Source organism: Aptenodytes patagonicus, chromosome 4 (assembly GCF_965638725.1).
Source record: "Aptenodytes patagonicus chromosome 4, bAptPat1.pri.cur, whole genome shotgun sequence".
NCBI classification, from domain to species: domain Eukaryota; kingdom Metazoa; phylum Chordata; class Aves; order Sphenisciformes; family Spheniscidae; genus Aptenodytes; species Aptenodytes patagonicus.
In genome coordinates, this window is record NC_134952.1 from 26,048,117 (window position 1) to 26,071,683 (window position 23,567).

General features: G+C 40.5%; 1 protein-coding gene across 4 annotated transcripts in view; it reads left to right on the plus strand.

Annotated features, from left to right (window-relative positions):
* The window catches only part of TBC1D1 (TBC1 domain family member 1), a 120,688-nt gene that overhangs the window by 34,870 nt on the left and 62,251 nt on the right, over positions 1–23,567 (plus strand). For 3 of the 4 annotated variants that reach the window (XM_076336082.1, XM_076336084.1, XM_076336083.1), the window contains exon 3: positions 21,603–22,136. In XM_076336082.1, the coding sequence (XP_076192197.1) occupies positions 21,603–22,136 (534 nt within the window). Of the gene's footprint in view, positions 1–509; positions 723–21,602; positions 22,137–23,567 lie in introns of those variants that run through there. The other variant, XM_076336085.1, reaches the window with a different exon arrangement.

The window sequence follows — 23,567 nt, forward strand, 5'->3', positions numbered from 1 at the left end:
AGTAGAGCTGCTAGTGTGTGATGTCAAATGCCATTAGCTAACATGAATGGTGAGCCTGACTGAAGTGTAACATTTCACAGTGGTTTCAAACAGATGATTTTTTTGCTTGATCTTTCAATGTTAAGCATGACTTCGATGCCAGCATATTCCCAGAAAGTTACATGGACCGCGTGGGATTTTTCTTTTTTAATAGTTGCGAATCCTGTCTTTTGCGCTGAATTACGTAAAAGGGCAACGCAGTGAGGTAGCAGGCGGTTGTCTGCGTTTTCAGGCGAGCTGCCGGAGGGCGAGCCCGCTCCCTTCCCGCCTTCCCGGGGGCGGGCGGCCGCAGCCCGGCGCGGGGCGCCCCGGCGGAGGCGGAGCGCGGCGGAGGCGGGCCGCGGCCCCGGCCCCGGCCCCAGCCCCCGGCCCGGCCCTTCCTTTCCTTTCCTTTCCTTTCCCTTCCCTTCCCTTCCCGCTCCGCAGCACCGCAGCAGCAGTCGGCGCCGCCGCGGGGAGCCTCTCCAGCGCGGCGAGCTCGCGGTCCCGCCGGCCGGCGCTCGGCGGCGGCCGCGGGGAAACTTTCAGAGGCCGGGCAGGCTGGCTCCCCTCCCGGCGCATGAGGCGGCGGCAGCCGGGAGGCAGCGGGGAGAGGCGGAGAGGAGCGGCCGGAGCCGGGGATCGCCGCCGGCCGCCGCGCCGGAGCCCGTAAGATGTCACCATTGTTCAGCTGGGTGGCTAAGGTAGGCGGCGCCGCGCCCGCCGTCCTCCGCTCTCGGGAAATAAAGTCCAGCCTAAGAGTTTGCAGATGTTGGCATTTGATTTCAAGGCAAGTCAACCATCTCTGGGAAGGGAGCTGAGCCCTGCTGTATTGTTCAGCCAGGGAAAAGGAGAAGCACTCAAAGTGAACAGTAAAGGCAAACTGATACAAGTCATGGCTTGGGTTGAGGGGTTAAAAATGAAGCTGCAGTTCTGGCCGGCTGTTCTACCTTGCTGCGGATCTGTAGAAGGGGAGAGCTGTAATTAAAACTGCACAGAAGGTGTGGTCTTACTGCCTGCTCAACCCTAACGCTTCTGGTGTGCTCTGGAGAATATGTAACAGCACTCCTACTGTTTGTTTTGGACTTTTTTCCTGATTTTTGTCATACTCTGAATTTATGAAGAGCACTAAGTTAGCTTTTAATGGGAGACGTACTTGTTTAAGTATGACATTGTGTGTGTCATGTGCTGGCTTCTACATCTGTGTGTCTAGGGCTTCAGTAGGATTTTCCACTGTAGCCGTGAAACTACATATGGATGCAAAGCAGTAGAGGTGGTTAAAGAAATCTAGAATATAGTTTTTAGCTGATGTTTCAAAAAAAATTATTTTTCCAAAGTTACAGTCAATCTGAACTTACAATGAGCTATATATGGTATTCTGTCATGGGGCACAGTAGAAAGTGTAGAAGAGGACAAGTGGGTGAAACAGCTGTATGGCAGGCAAGAATTGGGGGTTCTTTGGAGGAATTATCTGGGGAAAAAAAGACTTTATCTTGAAGTTTAACAGGTAGCCTAGCCTACTAGGCAGACCACATAAAACCTGGTTCTCCCTTCTGTTTTGCCAGGTGTAAATGGTCAGTTGCTTAATCACTGTTATGCATCCCTCTCCCTGAATGTGTAACAGGTGAAATATCTACCCTGGGAAGATAGTAAGAGGGGAAGTGCTTGATGTGTGACTGTTACCTTCGTTCAGATTCTCAGATAGAAGGATGTGCTCTATTCTGTCCTAAAAGGACCCTGCTTGATTTTAGGCATGCCCTGAAAAATAGAAATGTATCCTTTCCTCTTCCCACTTGGCTTTTTTTCTCTGTTTAAAGAGCTACCAGGTGGAGCGCTTGTTAAAGTAGTTCCCTCTCCTGTCATCACTGTGGCTCTGTCTCGTGGGCAATGTAAGGCCTGATTTGCTGTGTTATCCAAGGGAATGGTACTGGCTGATTTCCATGCTGACTTTTGCAAACGTGCCAGTCTCCTATACAGGTGGCTGCTGTCAAAAATGAATGATGCTGTTGAGTAAATACTTTAGGGATGCCACCAAGGGGTGGCCCATTTTCCCCCCTCGTTCACTTGTCAGCTGGACAAAGCAGCTAGTCAGAGAGAAGTTAGTCTTGGAGGACATACAAGGCAGAACTTGTAGCACACAGACTTGGCCATATTTTTAGAGAGAGTAACAGAAGCTCTTGCAGAAACACACTTCTAACTCGGCTTTCGGGAGTGCTTTCTGGGCTTTCAGAACTAATTATTGCAATGCTGGTTCCTCGCAAGTGTTTAGTTTTATTCTTTTAATGGCTGTTAATCATCAGCGCTAATTTGGAAGGGAAAGCAAAGCAGTGTATTTAGAAATATAAAATGAGGCTTATTAACGGAGAAAGCATTCCTGCCTGCCAAAATCTGATCAGTAAAAATGTAGGAACTACTGCTGTAGGCTTTCAACACAAATGCAAGCCTTTCCAGTTTTTATAAGATGGTGGCCCGTTCCAGAATGGGGAACAACTGCAGGACGAGGTGGGGGGGAAGACTGCCCTCCTCAAAACAAAGCTGTCCCCCTGCATCTATTACTTAAAAATGAGTGACCCCCCCATCCAGTAACATGAGTGCTTAGTGTCACCATGGAAGTACCCAGGCCCACAGATACTTACAAGTGAAGTAATTTACTCCCATATGCTATAAAATTGGTCCCTAGTGTTTGTATAAACATTACCTTTTAATATGTCTTCATTACAGGTTTTTATGTGCTGTTTTACACAGCTTGTCTCCTACCTACACACAGGCTCCTTGGGGATGAGTTTTGTGGTGCTCCCAGGCCAGGTCGTGGGGCCCGTTCTGGGCTGGAGGATAAAGCCCTGCTTGAGTCTTACGTGGGCTGGTGTTGCCCACATTAGCCCTATGGATGCTGGCTAAAGCACTTGAATGATGACTTGGTGGATAATGAATTCTGAAGTACTGACTTGTTTTAGTCTCCTAAAATTATTTAAATAAAAAAGAATAGTTATACCTGTTTTTCCTGCATGGTTTTATACAAAGTCAGACTTCAGGGAAACCTTTGACTAAGCACCTTAAAACATAGTTTGTTGAAAGCGTAAACTAACTTTGCACTGTTGTGGGTAGACAATACAGTCACTTTTGTAGATACATAGAGATATTTTAATCTATATTCAGTTTAGTTCACTGCAATAACTGTTAATAAAAGAAATAATTTTGGAGTAGAAAAACATCAAAGCTTTCAATCTGCAAATAAAAAAATAGATAGAAATGCAGATTTTTACTATTTATGGTGTAGTTGTATACCATTAATTCATTAGCAGGAGATAATAGTACAGTGGTAGTTGTTAAGAGTAATTTTATTTCTGTTTCCGTCATATTTAATACTGCTTTAGTTTAAGTAAAAAAAAAAAACAAAACAACACAAGTTTAGTGTTAGTTGTCTACAACTGACTTAATTTTATAATGCAAGTTTCTATTCAGAAGCAGCTTGTCAGAAACCAGAATTAAAGAATTGATTGCTGAAGAAATAGAAAGTAAGAAACAGTTCTTAGTGTAATAAATTGTATAAAGAGAAAATTTGACTCAATGTGTCCTTAGATTCTCAGCTAGTTAAGCAATTTATACATAGTGTGTCTTTCTAGTTACAAAAAAAGAGTACCATATATAATATAAAAACTGTGTTTAGCTTCAGCTTATTTTGTCTAAAGGATTATAAATCAACAAGGAACCAGTAAAGAAAATAACTAAGGTAAAATGCAAAGCAAGGTTACATTATTTAAACCAAGGTTTCTTCTATAATGATTTTGCTGGTATGGATCAATCAACCCTGGTCAGCTGCCTCCAACCTGCAGGACAGCAGGTGGGAAGGGGATGCTCCCAGTTCCTTCCTGAGAGGAACTGAGAGCAGCAGGGTTTCTTGCTTTAGCCCGAGGAACCTCCGAGAATGGGCCACCAGCACTGGCAGAAAAGGGTGGGTTTACGATGTAGCTGTCCCCAGCTGGCTTGGCTAATCTTGGACCTTGGACTGAAAAGCTGCTCGCTTGGATTTCTTCTGCTCTGAAGATCAAATTTTAGGGTATATTCACAATAGATGCTCTGCAATTCCCAATAGCAAAGCAAGAAGTAGGTTGTGGGTTTGTTTTTTTTTCCCAAGGGCTGCTGAGTCAGAATTGCCTGTGAGCTTTCTTCAGTTTAAGATGCTGTCAAGGCATCAAAAAAGAAAGTTTCTATGCTATTCAGTGCAGCAAGGCTTGGTTACTTGGCTTGTGCTGTGAAACGTTACTGAAGTAGTAATTATAATAATATTGGAAATTCTACTTACTTTTCTTGGAATCCTAATATAACTTCATATGCTGTGTTCGAATTGATCTTGCTGATGTTTTGCTGTTATTTCTGCTATTTTCTAAATAACAGAGTGCCTAGTAGACCTCTGGGGGAGAATGCGTGGGAGTAACAGTCTACTTCTTAGTTTAGATCAGAAGCTACAAATGAAATTAATTTGCCTTCTGGAAGAGAATGAGAAGGAATGAGAGACTGAAAATCAGGAAGCCTGAGAAATTTCCCCCTCCTTTTTTTTTTTTCCTTTTTAAGAGTGTTCTGAAAGGGCGATCTTGGCTTTTTTCCTGGTCTGTTTTCGGGTATATCACACACATTTATGAGGATGTTTTGTTTCAGCTGTACTGACGTGTCTCTTTCCTTTATTCCCCACAGCTTCCAGCAAAGTTGAGCACCTTTGGGTGTCTTTAATCCCTCAGTGAATGACTTGAATTTTAGCTGAATGAATCGGGATTTGGTCTCAAGGAGCCCTCGTAACCAGGCATTTTAACACTGTCTAAAGCCCAATAAACCTTGAAGTTTATTAAGCCTGTCTCACTTTTAAGCCGGTCTTACTTCTAAGATGGTAAATTATTTGGTGAGGTGAATAAACGGTGGTGGTATCCTATGATGTACAACCCTTGTTTGTACTAGTGCATTTACCCCCAATAACCCTTTTTATAAATGAATTTGAATACTTGGATACTGTATCAAAAATCAGAGAGTTAATAGAGAACTGGTGTCAGGGAAGAATTGGGAATCATTGGGGAGGGAAGGCTCAAATGCCACGGCTTTGCTTGTAGATGAATCTCCGTGAAGCCATTGAGGCTGCGGTAGGGCTGGAGGGACAGACCCTCGCTTGTCTCTCAGGCCGGATGCCGGCAACGCAGCAAAGAGAAAGTTCAGATTTCTGCCGGAGCTGGGTTTTGGTGCCCGAGTTCGCACAATGCCCACGTCAGAGAACACTAGGTCGCTGCTCAGCGTGTTTCTCCAGGTCAGTTTTCGTTCAGGGAAAAAATGTTATTACCAATTGACAGCTTTCAGATAAGTGCAGATTATCACAAAATGCCGAGCAGTTGAAACACGCTGTTTTCTGTATGCCAGTCACTCCCCACCTTCCCCCGCAGGGGTCTGGGCGATGACCGAGGAATATGCGCTCAGCATTTGAAATGAAGTCAGTCCTGTGGTGAAACCCCTCTGTTACTCAGCAGTTACGTTCCCTTTGGAGCTGTTCGCTTTTATTCTTCATCCTTCCATTTCTTTTTCAGCACGCCAGGCCTGAATTGCACCCGCTCTGCTTAGACATCCCTGATTCTATGGGAGAGGGCCAGAATGGAGTCTGGCTGATGCGGATTTTATGTGGCTGGGCAGATGTAGTAGGGTGGTGTCCTCTGCATTTGTAAGGTACATTACGGGTGCTTAGTAAGGAATAGGGCTTTCCATAGTGAAATTCCTGGCCAGGTAGATTGCAGCTTACCAGGGTTTTTCTCTTGAATCATTTATGCCTTTCTGAATTAATTTCTTATGAGTATCTACTTTTGGGTTCATGTCGACTTTCAGATTTAACAACAAGCCAAGCCTGATGAGGTAGCTGAGCTTGCTGTTTTGTACAGGTCCTGCCCTCTGCAATTCAAAACAGAACTTTTAGGCTCCAGTCAAAAACTGTTTGCTTTCCTTTGCTGAAAAGCTCCCTGGAAATTGGTGCTATTAGCTGTCTTCATGTGGTTAACACATTTTGGGCCAAACCAATAGCAAAAATATTCGTAAATCCTGCAGGATCAGGGAAAACTCCCGGTCCCGTCAGAGATGGATGGTACAACTAAGGGTTTGTTTGGGGTTTTGCCATATGTATATGGGGCACGGCAGTTTAACTTTATTTGCTTTACCTATGATGATCTAAAATACTGTTTCACATCATAGCCTGCTTTTTTTGAAGGCTACTATAATGAAACAGTCTTTTATGTGCACTAGAGGTGTTTCTGAGAACGCGAAAGCAGCAGTTTGGCTCTGGGTTCCCCAAGTAGAAATATCTTTAAGGCAAAAGTCGGGCAAAGCACCTCTTTCTTCAGAGATCAGCTGACAGAGCTGCAAGACAATTCCAGTTTGTAACTTCCCATCATCCTGAATATAGAAGCTGCAGCATTTCTGAGAAACCTCTGCTTTAAGGGGATGTTGGATTATTTTTACTGTGCCAACTAATAAATACTTAAGATTTTAAAATAAAATGGTTTAAAAGAATTCTTAAAGTTGAAGGAGCTGAGGTTGTGTATGGTGTACAGAGGTTGACTAGTGACTTAGCAAGTAAATCTTCAGTAGAAACACTGTTAATTGAATTACAGCTCGGCTATAATTTTTTTTTTTTTTCATTACAAGCCTTTACAGCTTAACTGTTCAAGCTGAAATACTCATGGATGGCAATGACTGAGGAAGAAAATATCTCAGCCTCTGTTTTGTTAGTATTTTCCATATCAGTAAAGATATACAAAATATGTCAAGAGACATGCCCAAATAGGAGCTTGCTTACTAATTTGTATGGGGAGGTAAGGCAGTAGAGCTGGGAAGAGCAGCTGGAACTCGGAGAGCAGGAGCTGAGGCAAAGGAATGGCATTAACCACTGTGTATTGGTTTTATCACTGAGTTACTTGTACTGAGTTGTATCTGAATGGTTTTCTGTTATTCTTACCTTTTAACCCAGTTACAGTAACAAATCCTGAGATTAATTAATGCGTAAATATAAAAATATAGTAGGAGAGATTTAAAGTAAGATCTTTCTGGAAAACATGGTTTGCTTACTGAGAAGCAAGAGGGAGGTTCAGGCACCTTTACCCTGTTGAGGTGGACTAGAACATAACAACTGGATTTCTACTACCTCTTTTCTCTTGTGTCTGCAAGTTCCCGAAAGGCCAGGCCAGTATTCCCAGATCAGCTGGCCAGGTGTGTGAAAGCTGCAGTTATTAGCCTGGATGAAATCACCTGTAGGTTGCATCTACGTTAGTAAGTAGCATACAGCAACAGATTGTTCAAGGGAAACTGCTGGTGCTGAGGACAGGTTGTGTACCTGGTTCAGGGAAGTAGGTTTTACTTTGGACTAGCCCTAATTTGGTGCTGTGAACCGACGGAATGCCTGTTTGCAGTGAAATGCATCACAAAATGAAGGTTTAGTTCTATTTAAATGGACATCAGTTCAGGCGCTTTGAGACAGCTCCACAATGCAGTCCATCACACAAGAAGTGGATTGGGAGAATCCACTCTCAAACACATTCCTGGTCCAAATTAAAATAGTGAAGTAGTCACACCTATGTAATACCTGAGAATCCAGTTAGAGAAGCTGGACAAACAACATACGTACGGCTTTCCAGTAGATGGCCCTGATGCAAAAAATGGGGGCGCAACAGAGAATTTTTGTTTCATTGGGATGTTTGACCTTTTGGCTACGGCTTTGTGAGAATTTCAGGCCTGAAGAGGTTGTCCAGAGTTTCTGTGAGTTAGACTTCTGTCTGTTACTAACTGAAGTGCTGTGAAGAGAGAGTAAAAACATGTATTGCCTTCCATTCTAGGGCAGTGTTCATGTAAGCACACATGTTGATGGTCATATTTAAAAAATGAAACAAAAACTCATCTTGGTTGAAATATCTGGAAGCTTCTTCCCAACTCAAAAAAGTTGCTGGCGTTGGACATGTGGATGCTTCTCTTTGTGCCTTTACAGCATCATCACTGTAATCAAAAACGTACGTTTTTTTCCAGGAGGAACCTTTGATATGCAGTAACCAAACAGGATTTTCAGGTACAGATATCCTGTGAAATTGTAGGTTTGGGGAGAAGAGACTACTTGCACATAGTTACGCAGGCACACTCCCAGCTACTGAAAATGGCAAAGCTGAGCTAAACTAAACAGCCCGTTTCTTTTTCAATCAAACATTTTTGGGGTTTTGTGTTTATTTCAAGGAGCTCTGTAACCGAATATCTTACTTTTATTAGATCTTAACAGTTGCCTCTCTACATTTACTGGACCATTGGTCTGCTGCTATAGTACCAATGAGGTGAGCTCACTGAAGCTGTTGTCATGGAAATCTGGATGGTTAACACTAAATGTTTCATGCTGGTTTTGTTTCTTTGGACCTTTTTATAGCTTCCAATCTCCTCAAATGCAAGCCATGGAAAAGGAGATTTGTAGAAGTGCTTTGGAGTTTTAGACAATTATGTACAAGACGCCTGTCTTTAAAACTCTGGTGGTAGTTACCTAGAACCTGAACCAAAAATATGTGCTGGAATTTCAGATTTTGGGTAAGTCCTGCTGGAATAGAACCTGTAAGATTTAGCATTCCATGGAAGCGATGGACATTTCCACTTGACATACAGTCATCGGAGGCTGACTTTTGTAGACTTAAGAAAAATGTTCTTTTATACGCGAACACAGTTCATGGAGCTGATGCTATGTTTTGTTAATAAAATGCAGAATCATATACAAGATTATTTATTTTAGGTTGTTATAATTCAGGCAGCATGTTTTCTCTAGTATTTCTAAAGATTTGATAATGCTTTCACATATGTTTAAAAAAACAACACAAAAAGGCCCAGTCCACTTGTATATTAGGTGTGGCTGAAATAGCTGCAGTCCCTAGTGTTGACGTTATTTCTGGGGGGAAGAAGCTGGCATTAAAAGGATTTTTTCCTTGAAATCTTTTTTTCTTTCCCTTCTTACTGCTTTCCTTCAGCTAGTCTGTTAGTGTGTCCCATAGAGCATCATCCCTGTATCCCCCTCCAGCTTCTCGTGGAGATCCTGTAAGTCTGTGACATCTGTGTTTTAGAAATGTTGAATATTCACCACTCCCTTTTGGGTTTTCTTGGCGAGTAAGTGTTTAAATATAGAATACTTCGGAAATATTGTGAAGGTCAGAATTCAGTCACTCTGAAAGGGGTGTGACAACATGAACTGTCCAGCTTAGCTGCAATTCAGTGTTTGGTAGTTGTCTGTCTGATTTACCATTTTCTAAAGAAACCCAGCCTTAATTTGTGGGGGAGAATGGCAGAACAAAAAGCAATAATGGAAAATTTACTGTTGGAAGAGACTGGGTAGGCTTAAAATAGTAATTTCATAACCCTGAAAAGAGAACAGATTCTGAATTTTTGTGTGTGTATTGTTATAATTTGCAGCTGAATAAAGTATGATGTGGATCAAATTTGATGTTTATTAAGTGGTAATACAAATAAATGGTAGGAGCTCCGGAAATGCTCATGATCATGGGCCAAAATGTATTATTGAAAGTCTTTGTATACACTCTTACTGGTATCTTTTTTTATTGGTTACAGTTCTCCATACATTGCAGTATCATGGAGACACTTTGTTCGGAAAGGCACTGAGGCTAGGTCTGTTTGGTGATTTCTAATTTTTTGTTTCCCATCGTACAGCTAGCTTGCTCTGACTGTAGTGATGGAAGAGCATCATTACTATTTTAGCAAATATCTTGAGAATCTTGAGAATGTCTTCCATTTTCAATCAGTCTGGCACTTTGTCTTTTCCATGCTGTGATTTCCCCCCCCCCCCCCCCCCCCCCCCCCCGCATTGCTTTCTTACATAGGAATAAGAAGAATTTTGAGACTGGGACTCAAATTAATGAAGGTCCCTGAATTTCTTCTCTTGTCGTTCATCAATTGCATCATTAGTATTTCCAAACTCCTGTCAGGCATCATGTAGGACTTGGATACTGGTTGCTGTTATTATGGCATTTATTTAAACAAACCAGATGATGCAGGTAAATGATCTGACTGCAGCTTTAGAGAATTGTTGACAATACTGTAGTATGGCTAATGGGGAAGGAACAGAAGGATGAATTTCAGCTGTTACTCTTAAGTTACTAGGGTTTTCCTAGATGAGCACTGCTTCTGAGGTCAATTAGCAGTGCCTGCATAGGCCAGGTAATAGTGCTGAACTGAGATGACCAAAACAAAGTTGTTGGCACAGGCTGCAGATCTAGAGATCTGCCACTGTAGGTCTGTAGTGAATTTCGTACAGGACATAAACATGAGAATTTTTGTCAGCAGGGAGAACCATCATAGCATTTTCATAATCTGGAGGCACTGCTAAAACTTCTCTTCTGGCTTCTTGTTCTTAGGTATTTCTGGGGTGGCACCTTGGTTTGGCTCTGGGGTGGCTTTCAGGAGTGATCCCATAACTCCGTTTGTCTTGATGGCTCCTTTTATCTATGTTTTGACAACTCTTCTCCATTTAGGACTGAATGTGCAGCTTTATCTAAAAAGGACAGTGACATCTTGGGTTTTGTGTTGGGACATGCAAATTCACTATTGACTGTCAACACAAGGAGCATGCTTGGCTGCCCTGTAGCAGTTAAGGTGAGGAGAGAACAGCCAATGAAGATGCCAACATTTAAATGAAGAAATGAGATCTAGTTAAGATGACCAAAAGCACAAACAAATGAATTAGTGCTGTGTAGGACGGTATTGCAGGACTGCCAGACATAGGATAGTTAGTCTATAACCCCGCTCTGCAGCTGATGTATTCCTACCATCCATGATGGCATGTGCAGTGAAACGCTGTCTTGCAGGCGTCTGTAAGTGAACGGTATGTTTTCCACACTGATCGCCTTCCTCTGAATACATTGTTTCAGATATCTAGTATCCCATCTGTTTTTCCTTTCTCTCTTCGCTTTTCTAGCACGCTTACGTACTTAGTGCAGGCATATTGGGTCTCTTACAGTGACTTTCAGAGGCGCCTGATGTAAAGATTTATGGAACGACCACTCTACAAAAGCATCTTGTTCCAAGTTCTTTCTTTTTTTCTTGCAAGATTTTTGTCAAATCTGGATCTGAGAGGAAGAGCAGAATACAGAAAAGTTGCACTTTTCACCTACTGTAAAATTTTAAGACGGCTTTATCTTTTAACAGGAGGGAAGCAGGATCTAATTCATCTATCATCAGCAGGAATTGGAAGGACTGACTTTTTAGGAGAATGATCCTTGACTCTTTAGAGGAATAATTGGCAAACTTCCCTAATGTGATCTGACTAGAGCTTAATGGAGGGGATCTTGAGTAAACAGCTTGATCTTCCCTTTGCTCCCAACAACATCGCATTGATAGCTTCCAGTAAATGCAAAATATCCTTAGGAAAGCAATATGTTTTGGACTGTCCTTGGTAACAACTATTTTCAAGAGAGTTAAAACATGACCTATGCTATTGTAGCTAAATTTCTTCACAAAAAGCTGACTTGTTTTCATTCAAATTACATGATAAATGTTTTAGTGTAAATAGTCCTTAGTGAATTATGGGAGATCAGTAAGCTTTCTGTGAGTCGTTCGTTTCAAAATAAGAATGAAGTCTAATTCTGTAGGTTGTTAACAATTTCCCTATATGCTTCTTATGTAATAAGAGTCTTGCTACAAGTTGAGGGCTATTTAGGTGTACTCTTTCTATTGTTCTTCCTTCTCTTCCGCTACATTGAATGCATTGTACATTAGGAATGCCTGGTAAAAAGCAGTAGCATTAAACTTTAAATTTATTAAACTTTAAATTAACCTTTGTGAGTACTATAAAATGTGTAGATAATCCTAAGATGACCATTCATGTAGGAATCAAAGGCAAGCAAACACCTTACATTCAAAGGAAGTTAATTTTCATAAATAAATACATTGTTATTTTGGGTGGTTTACAATGTGTTTTAGAAAAAAAAAAGAATGCAAACAACTGGTATCAACCACAGGTGTGGATTTCATGGAAGTATGTAGTTAATTGACAAGTTTAAATAATCCCATTAGACCTTCTGATGAGAAGCCATCACTAGAAGGCATATCTTACAAAAAGACCACCATAATCCAAAAAGCCCCTAGGCATGAGTAACCATTTGTTTTACATCCGAAAAGGAATAAAACTGGTGAACTAAATTCTAACTGCTTTTCTTAAGTGGAAGTCAGGGTAGTTTTCATGGGATGTTTAAGCATTACTTTCCCATCCTGTTCTTCTGTTGAGTTGACCTGAAGCAGCTGAAATCTACTACTACATGACAAAGCAGCAAATATGTGCTCGTCCACTAGCAAATCAGTTCACTGGCATTTTATACAAGTCAGGCAGAATGCTGGAAAAAGCTGACCAGCTTCTGCACTCCAGTTCCTTTGGGGCTTTTATAAGTTTAATGTTTGAGTAAAATTCTTCCCGTGAAAAACGTTGTCCATCTGTCCATCCCCCGCCCCCAGCAGTTCTAGGGAGAAGGACCGTGGGGTTGTCCCTTCCTTCAGGAAGTCTTACTGTGTTGTCAGAGTAAGAGAGATGGTGTTTTACTCTTTTGCAGGTAGAGCTAACTTACACCGTGTCAATCAAAAACATTCATAGGATGATTTCCCTGCTGTGAAAACTTTAAAATAAATTTAGGGGGGAGGGGGATTTTGACATGTTTGGATCAGCTAAGAAGGTTGTATCAGAAATAACTTCAGTTGTAACGAGGACACACATCACAACTGGAGCTTTCCTCCCTTCTTGTTTGGAGTTGGATATTGCTAAAAAGGACAGAACAATTTGAGGCTTTATATCATTTGAAAAGAAGTTATATTTACTTCTGTCTGTTTAGCTAGCTGCTATTTTGCCAGTTATACCAATTTTGATAACTGTGACAGAAGTCTGAGAGTGAAGGAGACCGGGAGAGAGCCTGTCACCTATTGTACAATTGGAATTTAATAGGATAAATACCCTTTTTTTTCCCCCAAATGTTCTTAGTAACTCATTTCCTGTTTTAAATCCAATTATTGCCTTTCAGTTAAAAAAAAAATCAAACAAAAAACCAAAAACAAACAACTCCCCACCCCCACCCCCAAGAAAAAAACCCTTGTCCTGAAAGCTTTCAAATACCACTGCTGTCTTTTTCCATTTATAACTATCTAAGAATAGGATTCCTCCTGTTTCCTACCCCTAGCTTCCAACTCAGCCCCAGGCCTGTCTCAACCCTGTGAAGGGAGCTGCTTGCAATCCCTCCCCTCCCAAAAAAAAAAAAAAAAAAAAAGGATTTAATCTCTGTTGATAATGAATGAGCACAGATGTTTCTAGCTATTACTTTACAACAGTTATTGCCTCCTTGTTCAATAGTCACCTTGTAAAATGTGAGCCAGGAATCCTGCAAGTATGACCAGCAACCACTGTTATGTCTTCAAGTGCTGTTTTCATTTGAGAAATTGTGTGAAAAGAAAACTTTGAAACCAAAGATGGAGAAGATAACACTATGAAGATGTTAATGCGCTTTTGAAATATCTGTTGACTTGCTTTATTTCACATTTGTTGCTTAAAAATTTATGGTACTAAATGGAGGAGCTGATGAAGCAGTACAAGATGAAAAGAATGGTTTGTATTGCTAGGACAGAAGGAGGCTAGGGAAAAATGAATTAATGAAAACCATATGATAAACCCTCCAGGTATGGAGCAGAATACACTAATAGGCTTCCCAAAAGTAGATTTTGTAGGAGTACCCCCTTCAGAGCCCGTCAGGTGCCACTGCATTCAGAGCTGCACTAAAAGCCCACGGATGCCTTCTGTCAGCTGCAGTTTGTTTTTGGATCATGCATTTTCATGGGGAGGGGTCCAAAAGTAAGCAGCAATCTGGGACATGGTGGTTTATTTATGGAGAGTAGCCAGGTTTTCTTGTATTTTGGGCTTCAAGTAAGGTATGTCTTGAGAGCATGTAAAAGAAAACCTTAAAATGTATCAGCAACATGATGTATCTCTCTTGGGGAGTAAGCACCACCACAAAATAGAGCAGTCCAACTTCACTAGAACACCGAGTACAATTGTGTTCTATTTATGAGCTTGTTTACAATAATCTATAAACAGATTCTGCAAATATTGTTTTTTTCAGAAAGGAAAGAAAACCTTTTTGTGCCTCTTTAAATTGCATGGAGTGCTCTCCAACTCACATGACTTTGCAAAAAGTGTAACCTTTTCCATCTAGCTGAGGAGTCATGAGGAAGGTTCTCAAGCTGAGATTTGCCTGTAATATTAAAAGGAATGTGATACTGTGAAAGTGGCATACAGTACTCATGGCATCAGTCTGCATTACTTAGCAATCTTCTGGAGGCAGCACTCAATGTACGTGGGAAGTTGAGTCACTTTTATGGATTTTTATGATAACGTGTAAACTGTAGGAGTACGTGTTGGCTATGTGGAGCTCCACTCTCGGTGCTTACTGTGTCAAAGTCATCTCAGAGGACACTAGTGTCACTCATGCACCATGCTCCAAGTCAAAAAGAACTGGATTTAAACAGATTACTTTCTTCTGCCCCATACAGAATATCCTTTGAATTTTAGTGCACTCTTGTTCATCAGCTTCTTACATACATCCCTGCAAAATTTGAATCTTAGCCCCATCACCCTCACTTATCCCATTCTCTGTGTAATGCCCATTCAAACCTAACTAAACAAACCGCACCCACAAGTAGGCACGCATACTATCGCTTTTCTTTTCAGAGGTCCATGGCAGTATTATTCAGCCATTGAGCTTTCCCTTATCAAGGTTGAAACAACATCTGTCTTGCCTTTGCAGGTCTGGTTTCACAGTCCTTCCCGAGCAGCACACCTGCGGTGTGGTTAGCCTGGCTGGCTGCTAGTGTGGCTACCCCTCCCAGCCCTCTGGTTTTGCTCTGACTTGTTCTCCTTTCTCAAAAGATATCCACAAGTTCTCTGGTTAAATGAGACACCTAGTGCATTTTAGGTACTGTAGAGAGAAATGAGCTAGACCAACACATGCAGATGGTGAAGCTGCTGAGAGTGGCACAATTCATAGTTGTTTTATGATCAGTGAGGATACAGCAGCAAAGTTTTTGATCATGTGTTGAGGCGTGAAGTCATGGAGCAAAAGTGAACTGTCTCTCCGTGCACCCACTGATCTTAAGTACTTAGAGAGCTGGTGGCAAGAATCTTGCTTTGGCTCTACCCGTGGTGCATTCGTTATGCACAGAAAACCAGAGCAAGCTGACGGGAGCTTGCAAATGGTCATCATCCAGGGACTGGAGGAACGATAAAGTTTCTGCTTCTCTTTCTGAATTAAGTCTTGGTTTGAAAGTGGCTTTATGGGAGGAATAAAAGTCCAGAAATATCAAAGGAAGAAAGCTAAGAATTAAAGTACTCCATAGAAATGTTGATTAGGAGTCAAGGGGTGAAAATTTGGAAAACGAGAATTAAAATTAATGACTAGAAAAAGTCAGCAAGGTGTAGGAGGCTGTAGAGCAGTCTCCAAGCAAGATAATATAAGAAAAAACCCTGTGAAGACACTGGAGATAAGACCTGAATATAAAAGGTCTTTCACTGAAATGGAAATTAACTTGAAAAGTTTGTTACTCTTTTCTACCTTGAATTTCTACTAATGCTGAGGAATAAGGAAATTATGTCACTTTTAAAACTTCTTTTTTTTACTTCAGTGAGAGACTAAAGACTGTGGTTGTGTGCTAGAAGTTTTTAGTTCATTCTTTGGTTAAACTAGTGGGCAAGACTTCTCACAAAAGAAATCTCGGCTGATCATGTCTTGCTCTTCTTTTTCTGGCAGCTGTAGGTTTCCTGTTGGGAAGAGGAGGTTGTGGGGTCCCCGTCGTTGGGGTTACTTGGAACTCAGCTGGATGTGACCCCCAGTGTCTCATTTAAGTTTGAAGTTGGATCTAACTTGAAAGTTTGCCTTGCTTTATGTAGGGGGCTGCACCATCAGAGGTTGCTTCCAAATTAAATTATTCTGTGATTCTGAAAGGAGAAATTGTGCAGTATCTTGATTTAAAAAAACAAAACAAACAAACCACTGAAATCTACAAATTAGAATGCTTTACATCTAAAAATGCCAAACTTTAAGTTCATTGAGTGGAGAAAACTGTTCAAAGAAGTTAATTGATCACTAGTGTGGGTTTATCCTTGTTGTGGATAAGGATGGGAAGCGTTGATCTCTGTTTTATTACTGCACAGCTGTTTTGCTAGAAGTGTGCTGAAAACAGACCAACTGCTTTTTAGTACATATCAAACTACTGAAATTAAAGATTTTATGCAGTCTTTTAAAAATGAAATAAATACTTTGCTGTGTCATCTTTTTATATGTTTTGTATGTCTCAAAAATGATTTTCCTTTCTTCTGTTCTACTACTTTTACAAAGTATTCCATGATTATAAATACCTTATGGGTGACAAAAATATTGCTATCTGTCCTGATACAACTAGATGGCTTCTCCCAAGATATATAGCTGTGGACACTATTTTTCCTGTAGCAGCACTCTCTAGTAAAACAGAGAAGGTAAAGGTATTAACAGCAAACAGTATGTTAGACTTCTTGATGTATTTTATTGAGCCTGCTATGGTCAGAAAAAAAGGCAAGTAAAAACACTTAAAATTAATTCAGATGTCCTCTCATACTTGAGTAGGCAGGCAAAACTCACTTAATCAAAACATCTACTTGTTTCAAGAGCTTTGAGAGATTTTTAGGGCTCTATTCCAGCCAGGGTGGTGTGAGACCTTCTGAGGTTCAACTCAAGATCTTACCCTAATGGTTTTCAGTCTCCAAGAATTTATGGAGTCTGTTGTATAAGACCAGCTCCTGACAACACAGGAGCTGTCTTATATTAAACAAAACCACCTGCTCCCTTGAAATAGTTAAGCCTGTGCTTGAGCCCTTCACTGACCTGAAGCCTTATGAAGGGACTAGTAGGTATAAACTGGTAGGTTTGTACTGTAGGTGTAAACACTGCGTAGCATCTAAAATCATAAATCATCCCACTTTTTTTTTTCCCCCTAGTGCTGGCTGGTTGATGTGTTAACAGTTCTTTTTCTGTGGTACGTTTTGCTTTCCTACCTACTGTGTATTAAGGAAACAGGGAATCTTTTTTTAGTCTGGTCTTGTTTACCAAAAGGCAGCTGTTGCATTCAGCTGTTACTGGTCTTTTTTTCATTAAAATAGTTTCTCAGTCTTTCTCAAATCCACTGACAGGCTAAAGACATTGACATCTTACTGCATGCTTTGTATGTAAACTTACAGGGTGACTTCTGGTTGCATGGGGAAAAAAATGCAACTGCAGTTTATCTTTCTGTGAGGGGAAAGAGCTGTTCCTTGTTCTTCAGATGCAGCAAACCTGTGCATGCTTAAAAATTATTGCCTTCTCTCATGATTTGGTGCATGGTGTAGAAGCTGTAGCTGTTTGTCTAGTAACAGGCTAATGTGCATTAGGAAGTTCTAGGTGTTGGTTTGTGTTTTGCTTGATTACCCAGGAGTCAAGTCACAAGAGTACTCAGCATTTCAATTCCCTGCTTTGTCTCCGCAAAATAGACATTCTGATCATAGCAGAAATAACATGGTGTACTTAAAAAAAAAAAAAGAGAGACTCACAACAGTCCAGTGTTAAATTTTAACGGTTTTAGATACATCTTCTTTTTCTGCATCTAATTCAGATGCTCTAAATACAAAAACCTTTCCTAATACATTTCAGTTGTGTCTTCTGTTTACCAGTCCTGTTTGGCCCAGAGTGAGTGATGAGAAGGTAACATTCTGTGTTTGGTGAAGTTTCATCATTGCTTACACTGTTGTTCTATACATAGTTTTGTGGTTTTAGGGAAAGAATTTTAGGTCATCAGCAGTTGTTTTTCTGATTACAGAAATGATCTTTATCCACTAATTACATATTTATACTGAGAAACAAGTCAGAAAACACTTAAGAATAGAAGTATGCTAGAAAAGAGAATTTGTGCAGCGCGAAGAAATCATACATGTGTGCAGCAGTCCTCCCCCACTGCCTTAGGAAGTTCGGATTGGTAGACACAATTACCTGTAGGTCTGTATAGAAGATGTTGGTATCTAAATCACCAAGCTGAGATAGGGTGGGACCTCTGGAGGTCATCTAGTTCAGCCCCCTGCTCAAAGCAGGGTCACCTACAGCAGGTTGCTCAGGGCTGTGTCCAGTCAAGAGTTTGTGTATCTGCAAGGATGGAGACTCTACAACCTCTCTGGGCAACCTGTGCCAGCACATGGCCACCCTTACAATAAAAAAGACTTTTTCTTATGTACAGAAAGAACCCCACAACCTTTAAAAAAACTCCAAGCAACATTAACTTAATTCAGGAGCAACTTGATCCTTGCTGTTTTTTGATACAAATTGAAGAGCCATAAAACCTGATTCAGTTTGCATCTTAATTGCTGGAGGTTTGCAAGAGATGTGGTTACTGTTGGCCCAGTGCCATGCTTCTTAATCTGGAAAAATTCCAGCTGTGGTTAATAAACATTTGCCAGGATAGAGCCTACATTGTTTATTTTAATAATTTGAAATAATTAGAAGTACATTTATTTACATTTCACAGGTGTTTTTTTTTTCTTTCTCTCTCTCTCTTCCCCCCCTCCCCCCCCCCCTTTTTTTTAACTAATGTTTACTTGATCTTCATGTACTCAGCATCCAGGCCTGTTTGCTGAGGGAGCTAGGGTCAGAGGACACACAGGAGCGTGTGGATTCTTCATTGCTAGATACTTGCATAGAAGGCCTGGAACAGTACAGGTAGATGAAAAGAGTGCAAATCTTGATCACACCAAGGATAGTTCCAGGGAAATATGTATTTTGCTTTTTTCCTCATTCATCATGGCGTCTTGTCTTTACTAATGAAAAGAGATCAATGGTTAACGTACGTAAGGGTCATAGGGAAGTGAGGTGGTGATTTGCTGCTTCTGCTAGAGCAATACTGCATCAATTGCCTAATCAGAAGTAATAAAATGGTATTAACAGGCTGTTAATTTTTTTAGGTTAATAAGCAGGAATAGAGGAGTCTGTTTTTCAGTAAGTGTAGCATGGAAGCCAGCTGTTACTTATAAATGACATAATTCAAGCCTTAGCATGTGTGAAAATAAATAAATAAATACTTCCCTTGGTTTTCATCAACAGGCCCACTAGGTCTCCGCAAACTTGAAGTTTATTAACTACTGCAAAGTCATTCTGTGTGATGTAGTGTCTTTCTCTAACTATTGTCTGTATGTAAAGTCCAGCCACTGCTGAATAGCAATTTTGTCAATGTCCAAGGTGTTTGATAACAAAAAAAAATTGAAGAAATCAAATTCAATAACCGCACACCTGTGACGGATCCAGTCTTGTCCGGACTTCAGCTCAGCTATAACCCTTGCAGCACCTGCACTGCTGGAAACTGTCCTTATAGTCGTCAGTATGGGTGGTGCTGGGGGAGCTTAACCCTGACTGAGATGGTGGCACAGTTGGCCTGGGTGAGGGCTGATGTTCCTGGCTTTGACAACGTGAGTGTTTTCAAGGAAATACTTCATTCCCTTGCTGTCACCTCTGCAGCCTCAGCAAAAGTGGAGATGGGATCACAGGTCTCTGTGTGTATTCTGGGCAACTGAGAAGTAAAATTGCCTATGGCTGGTGAGTTCAGACACTCTCACAAGAATAAAATGTGTTTATTAAAAAATGCTAAAGCAGTTGCAGCTTGAAATATGGGTAGAATAAAGTTTTATGTTTCACTGTCATCCTGATGTTATGTGACTAAAAATTGGTTCTTTGAGGGAGTATTAGGTAAATAAAACTGAGGTGAACCTTGAACTCACTGTTGAGCAAATGCATATTGTTTGAGGTAATAAAGATTCGTTATACCCTTACGTTCTTGTATATGATTAAAATGTTAGGCATGACACTGCCCAAGCCCAAGGCTTTCCGACTGGTTCCTGACATAGGTGAGAACAGACTTCTGAAGTCATGACCCTGCTTTTCTTACCTCTCCCCCATTGTCTTTGCGGGGTGATTAGCTGATGACTCATGTCTTGCCCTCGAGGGTGAAGTAATGCTTCCTGAGTTGTTTTATTTATTTATTTTGTAATCTGTTATTTATTGTCTTAAATCCACTAGCTATATGTGTGTGTGTATCTATCTATCTATCTATCTATCTATCTATCTATGTTTCATTGTTTATAAAAAGAATCCTACTGAGGTCTTTATGAGCACCCAGAATATAACCATTGAGTTTTCACTGTTCAACCTTCCCCCCCCCCCCCCCCCCCCCCCAAGTCCTTTGCTGTTTCCTGCATTGGTCTTTCTACATTACTGCATTATACTTAAGCCATTAGATAACCATAGAAATGTCTGAAAAAGGCAGAGGTCATGTCTCTAAAGCATTGTTTAGGTTTAGGGATGCCTTTTCTTATAGGGGAGATGGCTTTCCTGGGCTGCTGTTTTAGTCTGCTGCTCCCAGACTTCCTTCTGTACTATCCGCAACTAAATACTTGTAAGTAAGTAAGCTCCAACCAATGCTTGACAGAGGAAATTTGTTTTGTCAGGAAACTGGCACAGTTAGCATGGATTTTTCTCAAAGTAATTTGGGAGAATTAAAAAGTTGGCAGAATCATAGATGGTGATAATCATAGATGGTGGCCCCGCATTTGTCGTTATGGCAGCAGCGCATGCTGCAGAAGAACCTTAATCTCCTAGGCCAGCCAAAGGCAGTGGGATGTAACCAAGCATCGGCCCTGCAGCAGCTTAGCAGGTAGCATATGTGTCTTCCTACCTTATAACTGTATCAGAAACTGTGACCATTTACTGTTACTTAACAATATATCAGATGGCAGTTTGGGTTGTTTATAATTACAACATCTGTGGGCTGTAGCAGACTGCTCTCTCATACAAATGCCCTGCAAGTGATACTGTATGTGGAAGTAATATTATTTGAGTGTCATCTAGGAGGGTAGAATAAAAATGAACATCTAAAATAATGAATCTGTTTCTTTAAAAAACACAGCTACTTACAGTTTAAAAAAAAAAAAAAACAAACACCAAACTGCCATAATAAAGTAATATGCTATTATGAAGTTGAAAGTAAATTTTCAAGAGATTCATTAATGTACATGACATGAATGCTTGAGTAAGAGAAGGGAGTGAAAAATAACAGAGATTAAATAACTTTCCCAATTAATTAGTCTGTGGATTCTCTTACGCCTTCTGAAGTATTTTTATCTCTCATTTTGAGTTTGAATTTATCACATTATACTGGTTCCTTTGGGTGCAAAAGTTTTACTGAAAACACACAGCATTACAAGAGACGAAGCTCTTCTGACAACATGTTGATAATGGTGAACTCCTGGCAGGGAGACAAATGAGCAATTCACGTAGTCAGTGTTTAACGTCTATAATGTGTCTATTGGACAAATACAAGATCAATTTAAGTGGTCTTTCAGAAAACAAAACCAAATTAGTTACTCCAGAAAAATGCAGGAAGCACCTCTTAGTGTTGCAACTTGTTTGTCATAAAGCACTAGATGCTAACGTTGTGTATTTTTTTCCTTCCTGTAGGTGCCTGAGATTATAAGTTCTATTCGACAAGCTGGAAAAATTGCTCGTCAAGAAGAGTTTCAGAATAATCTCTCAGACGTTGAAGACCCTTTTGCCAAAAAGTTTGAGGTGCTGTTCTGTGGACGGGTGACAGTAGCACATAAAAATGCACCTCCAGCACTCATCGATGAATGCATAGAGAAATTTAATCGTGCAAGTTGTACAAAAAAAGCAGATTTCAACTCATCATCCCAACAACATGAAACTGCCAATAACTTTGGAGGCTTCTCTTTCAGCAACAAATTTCGGTCTGTCTTTCAGCCCTCGGTCAGTGAAGAGGAAGAAAAAAGGCCAATTAGGAAATCCTTTTCTCAGCCTGGGCTTCGTTCCTTTGCTTTTAAGAAGGATTTGCAAGAGGGAAGCCATAGGAGTAACAGCTTTGTCAGGTCTTTTGAAGAAGATGCAATTTCACTGAACCTTAAAAGTCAACTTATCTATGGACGCAGTGTTGTGCAGCCAACAGACATTGCAGAAAACCGGACAATGTTGTTTACGGTAAAGAAAGATTTGCAGCTCTTGGTGGCATTTTCACATCTCAGAATTTGGAGTGGCAAACACCAAAGCAGATGTTCTGACAGATGGCAGTTACTTATTCAATAACTTTGTTGCAATTACAAGAACTTAAGTTAACTCACATATTTCTCTAGAAAGCATTACCAGTCAGTGTAAATTTTTTTATGTAGTCAAAATTAGTTTACGTTAAATAGTTTAAAACAGCACTACCTGAAACATTGGGCTTCTAAAGGCAGCTTTTAGAAAGCTACAGCAAGTTAGTAGGTAGTTTTACAATTGCAAAATGATATGTACAGTTACACTAACTAGTAACAGAAGAAATAAATTTCCAGGTGAATTAGTTACCTGTAACTGGAGTAGAAGGACTAAAGCATGACTGTGGGCTAGTAGACTTTATGACCCATGATAAGCAGCATAATTTGTGAAGTTTTTCCTGCTGCCAACATGTCTGTGTAACGATAGAATAGTGTAGTAACTTCCTAGGCTACTCCACTCCTGTCCTACTTTTGTGTGGCTAGCAATGCCCTTGCCTTGATAGATGAGCAGCAAAAGTATTTTTCAAGACCTGAGAAACAAGTAAGGAATGTGTTATTTGCTCCTCTTATAATCCTCATAATAGATAAGTAATACAACATTTTATATATCTTGTATCTTATAAACATAATGCAAACCTGGAGCTGATATTGCAATGGCTGGCTATCATAAGGTCATCTTGGATCTGTCAGCTGCTGTTGGGGCTGGGAGTTCTTAAGGACAACAACAGAGTGGAGTGGGTGCAGTTACAGCAGTTTTTTTGGAGTGGGGAAAGAGAAGTGCTGCTTTAAGAATGATTGCCGAAGTGTTATATCTGTAAAAAGTAACACACAGAAAGAGATGTAGTTAGCTGTACCTGATTTAAAACTTTTGTTTAGTCGTGACAGGCTGGCATCAGACAGGGAAGTGGAAGAAGGTGGAGAGAAATTTTGTGCTCCAGTAAAAACAATTCCATGTTTACCTTCTTCCCCTGAGCACATATTTCACACAGAAAATATAGACGCCTTTTGTAATAATACCTAATTTAAAAAAAAATCCTGACTCCATTATTAATTCATGGCACATATTTTAGAGATAGGGAGATTATAGATGGACTACTTAGGTCTGGATCCTCTTTCTCCAGTGAGTGCATTTTAAATTTATATTAAATAGATGCAGTGGTTCTCAAAGACACATGCAGCTTCAGACTGAATATAACAGCAGTCACCTGCTGACAGGCTCATTTCCAAATTGTGGGGCTCTGCTGATCCTGGGTTGCTTTTTGCCTGGGAAAATACTGTTTAGTATGCACAGTTGTATTCTTTTGCCATTCAGCCAGTCTAAATTCAGCTGAATATAAGGAAGTGAAGTAACTGTGGTTTGTGCCTCCAGTATCCACAA